The sequence below is a fragment of the Mya arenaria genome, chromosome 12 (genome assembly GCF_026914265.1).
Source record: "Mya arenaria isolate MELC-2E11 chromosome 12, ASM2691426v1".
NCBI classification, from domain to species: domain Eukaryota; kingdom Metazoa; phylum Mollusca; class Bivalvia; order Myida; family Myidae; genus Mya; species Mya arenaria.
Window position 1 is genome coordinate 42,289,501 of NC_069133.1, and position 5,047 is coordinate 42,294,547.

At 35.9% G+C, this 5,047-nt stretch overlaps 1 protein-coding gene across 1 annotated transcript; it reads right to left on the bottom strand.

Annotated features, from left to right (window-relative positions):
* Positions 1-2,082: 2,082 nt before the first annotated feature.
* On the bottom strand, positions 2,083-3,136 carry LOC128210706 (neuroglobin-like). Its single transcript, XM_052915058.1, has 2 exons — positions 3,099-3,136; positions 2,083-2,758 (listed from the first exon to the last, which is right to left on the bottom strand). The coding sequence occupies exons 1-2, from the start codon at positions 3,134-3,136 to the stop codon at positions 2,083-2,085; spliced, it is 714 nt and encodes a 237-aa protein (XP_052771018.1).
* Positions 3,137-5,047: the final 1,911 nt, after the last annotated feature.

Below are 5,047 nucleotides of genomic sequence, written 5' to 3' on the forward strand. Positions count from 1 at the left end.
GTCATTAAAACTATGTCATTTACTTATTCCCTGCTGCTAAGAGGATACATGTTTATCAGCAAATATAAGCCATCATCTGAATATGATTGAAAAATTTACCAACTACCCTCATATTTTGAATAGCATAATCTTAAAACTGCCTCTAAGACATCTTTTGTCAATGAAAAACCAGTTGTCATTTCGGTCCATGCATATTTCATTCAATTGTCCAGACATTCTTGACAACATGGCGCTAATTAATGCTGCAGGTTTGAAATTTAAGACATTAGTTTTTTTCTTCAGCACCATGCAGATTTATTAACACTTTTATAATAAAAACAAACTAGAAACAAATTTTAAAGATATTGTATTTTTCATGGTATGATGCCACAGCACCATGCGGATTTGTTTTCACTTTTATATCAAAGAAAGTAACTCGAGCACAAATTTTGTAGATATGTGGACTCTGTTGATAGAAGTTCTGGGAGGCATTTTTAGGCTTGAAAGAGCATCATTTTAAAGTTATATTTTTATTTTGTCCCTTGAATCTTGGGTATAGTTTGTATTGTATTTGCATTTTAGAGACATTGGCTTCAACAGACCCTAATGAAATGAAGGAATGTAATTGCTTACTGAAACTGTTAAAAGCGACGTCATAAATTGAAGCAATTTTAACATAATGAATATGCATTTAACTAATTTAAAGTGGTTAAGACTTAGGAAACTTGAATTAAGAACCTTGTAGGCCATTGGATACATGATTAAGTAGGGCCAATATATTTGTGCTTATTATAATCACATTTATCCTCCTTCATCTACCTTAAAAAGAGTGTTCATCATTTGTATAAAATCATTTGATCACGTTTCATTTGAAAGAACTTTGCGGTAGTGTTTGCTTGCGTCAGTTACATCACCGACAGTCTTGCAGCGCTTTCAGCGCTTTGATTATATTTCCTTACTGCTAATTTGGCGGGCGTGGTTGTTCAAAGCGCTATGAGTGTTATTTAAACAGAAAAAAGTGCCTTATGATTAACTTACTGTTGATAATTATTGACCTAATGAAAGTCTTTAATGCAAATTGTCAGTCCTGAACTTGTTAGAAAAACAATTGTCCACAGTAACAAGCGTGTTTATGTTGAAGTATACTGCAGAGAATCGTATAAAACCTCGATAAGTTGCCCACCGGTTGTCTTTGGACTGGCTGTAAGATTTCATTGCTTAATAGAAAGTATTGGACACATATTGACCAATCAATAATCATTTTGGCTAACTTGGACTTAACCAAAAAAATACCCAGCTGCTGTCCACCTTCACTACCCAAACGAATTGAAATCGACGTTAGCTAAACAGATACTTGAACGTATAAAACCAGACCTAGGCGTATTAAACACTTTTTAACTGCGTGATGCAGTTTGAAAAGCGCTATAAATAATCATATCAATAACTGGTAATAAACAGTGTTTGATTTTGGTATTTCTCTTCAGCACAAAACCCTTCGAGACTGAAAGCAATCTTTATGAACCAGACTATTATCGCATTGCCATTAAGGAAGACATTGCGTGATATCTCGTAATTTGAAGGAAAAAACCATCGATGCATTAATCAAGACCAGTGTTCAGCTGAAAAAGGAACAGATTTCTGCATTTAAGAATATGTTTTCCTTTGATATGAGATGATTTGTCCAGAGCTATTTTACTGGTCATTGGGCAAACGTAATCAACAGCTTGACTTTGAAAAACTTCGATCAACAAAGTAATGTCCTTAGAGCCTCATGAACTGCACCGCAATAATGATCATTGAACGTGCGCATCTTATATTGAAAACTATGTCTTCATTGTTTTTAAAAGATATAAAAGAAAAATGTGCGATTTGTCGATTATCAAACATAAGTGCTTTATGACAATTACTTGATGAGAGCATGTTCATAAATTACATTTTGATATACGATAGAAAATAAGTGCACATTAAGGTCAAAATAAAGTGCATATTATCTTTACCATCGTAGCATTTCATATCATAACAAAATACAACTGCAAGTAAGTACATCCAGTTCATTAATTGCAACAGGATTCATATTATGATAATGAACTAATTCCACCGGCTTCATCTCATGGTATAAACTGAAAGTCCCTGAGACTGTGAGGAATATCGCGAGTCACTTGAGATTCCATTGAGAGACCCTGAATGTTTGCGGAAATGTACATTCTTAGCCGCCTTCTCATCGCCGAAAGGTCCGGGAGAGTTGTACCCAGCTTGGAGTTTCGCCATTAAGTATACAAACACGTGACTCCAGCTGTCCGACACTTGTTCTGTGAAGCTGGCGTCAAGAGTGCGCGCCCAATGCCACATAAGGGCTTCATAGAACACTTCGAAGTATTCGACCTTGAAACCCACGTAATGTTTGTGCTGTTGTCCCAGAGTAAATAGCAGCTGCGCGAGGTTTTTGTCAAGGTCATCAAGATTGTCCACAGCGGTCTCAATGGCGCTCATGAAGCGGGCAGCGTGTCCCTTAATCACAACGTTACGCGCGAGTTCCGAGTGACGAACATTCTCCACTTTAAACAGTTGCTTTATTTCCGGATGGATTTCAAAGATACGCAAGAAAACCTGCATCCCATTCCCTCGCATGTCATTCGCAAGAACAGACCAAGTCCTTCTGACAATGCGACTTTCGTCTTCAGAAATATCATTGCTCACCGTGCTAATATTGTCGATGGTGATCCGAATGGTCTGGGTTCGGTTCGCGTCCATGCCATTTTCCAGCAGCTTTATACACGACCTGTAAATATTATACAGATGGTCGTTGGTGGCTTCATATTTCGCAATTTCATAATTTAACATACAACAATTTTGCGATTTATTAGCTTCTAAATTTTCTGACGGCGTACTTCATTTTACTTATTTACTTTTTATCTTTAAACATTCAAGAGTTCACTTGTTAAATGTAAAATCGTGAGGACTGAACTTTAATTTCTTATGGGAAAGTCTCTAAGGGTTATCAGTAAATTGTGATATAATACAAGAAAGAGGGAAGTCATAAATGTTTAAAGAAAATTAGTGAAGCCAGTATGAAATCATTCGATTGTAAATAATTATGAAGTCATCACCGGTTTTATTACCTATGAGCACTATTCATCGCAGAACTGGCACAGCCCATGTTTTCCCATTAAAACGAAATATCCCGGAAATGTCACTCTATTCTTAAATCCCTTTGTTTAAGTCACCACACGTCTAAAATCACATACTATGGATCTTTATCGCTAAATTGTGTATATTTTTTATTCCTCACACGCATTTATGTGAATCCTTATCGTTAATGTCTTTTTTCTTGACACGATTTATTTAATCACGTTTCTCTCTTGCTTTGATCAAACAATGCCTCAATTCACATCCAAATATTGTTTTCTGAGAACATACTTCTTAGATCCCATTTATATACATTTAGCCTGGTCCATAATTGACAGTGAGTTTTCCCGAAGCCCAACATTGGAATTAGCAGCATTTTCTCCTGGGTGTACGTTCGCTATAATGTCTCGATAATGCAGCTAATGCTGAGCGGTGTGGATTGATTACTGCGCTGAAAGTCCTTTTAAAGGTACGTAATAATTAAATTTTAGTTATAGAATGAGATCCAGGATTCCCTCTCCATATGTTAGATTGAGAGTGAAGACCTGTTTCAATTCGAACTTTCGCCAGAATACTTTTTCCACGGGAATACAATGGTATGAGCGGCTTTGCATATTTCCGCATGCGGAACCAATGAAACTTTCTCATTAGGTTTCATGATTATGATATGTTCTTGGCCTAATTGATAACGGTACTCATTGAAGCATAGCACAGGAGTGTATCGGGGGTACTCGACGATATTGTTAAGTCGTGAAAAATGTTCTTTTTCCTCTAACCCGACCGACCCTTTTTTCCGCAGACCTTACGCTTTTTTTGTCTTTGTGTGATTTTCTTTTCTCGTAAATCAATAAGAAAATGTGCATTATTTTTTCAGTGAACATGTTAAAATTTTACCATTTTATATTTTTAAGTTTCTAATATAGTGTTTACCCTGATATAGGTAGGTTTGCTACAGAATCCATGTTATCAAAACAAGATGTTATGCCTACCTACCAGGAGATGTTAGTGAAAAAAACAAAGAACTTTTTTTGGTCTAATGGGCATAGTCAAAGATTTTTTCCCATATGACCAAAGGGCATTACACAATAAATATTAAGCTTAGTTATGCAAGCGCGAAATGTCATTGGTAACGTGTTTACAATAATTTATCTCGAACGAGTTATAGCTAAGGGTAACGTTTTTCTTAGCCAAATTGCTTACGGTTGTCAACGAAGCAACGCGCAGTGGTGTAACGGGGGTGTATGACGATATCGTTAAGGCGTTAAAAAGAAGTTTTTGTTTCTAGTATTGGGATTTTGTTAACGTAGTTTCTTAAAAAAAGTGCATTTTTTTAATGTTAAAATTTTACAATTTTACGTGACTCTTGGTCCGAAAACAAACTAGAAAGAAGATGAGATCAGCACTTATGTTTTACGAGCGCTCTCAAGTCCCAAACCAGACACAGACTCAGAAAAATAGGAAATGAAAAGATACTATACTTTTTCTTACAAAACATGGTGCAACATTCAAGTGGTTAAAAGCTCTGAGTTTGAACTTGGGCTTGAGTTTGTTTGTTATCACGGACTCGAGGGCTTCTTACCAACGTGTGATTGCGATACATGTATATGCATTTTTTACATGTGATTTATTTCCGACATTTTATCTAACGTATGTCACTAATCAGTATCCAACCTAGGAACGCACACGCAAAGTACATTTGTGACTGTGAAGACAGTTTATTCATATCGTCACTTACTAAGAATAGAAATATTGTTTTATGTACAAATAAAGCTCTGTGCTTTAGTTCTAAAAGGGTGAATCTATGAGTAATCATTTCATTAACCTAGAACTGGTTATTAACACTGTTTGGTTTTAATCTTGTCTTGTCAGCACAAAACACTTCGATTAAGAGAGATCTTTATCAACCTGACAATTACAACACTACCATTAATGAAGACATTAC

Excerpts from the sequence above, each read along its gene's own strand:
- LOC128210706 (XM_052915058.1), bottom strand. The coding sequence starts at position 3,136 with ATGGGCTGTGCCAGTTCTGCGATGAATAGTGCTCATAG. Across the intron at positions 2,759-3,098 it reads GCGATGAATAGTGCTCATAG|GTCGTGTATAAAGCTGCTGG; the intron begins GTAATAAAACCG and ends TAATATTTACAG.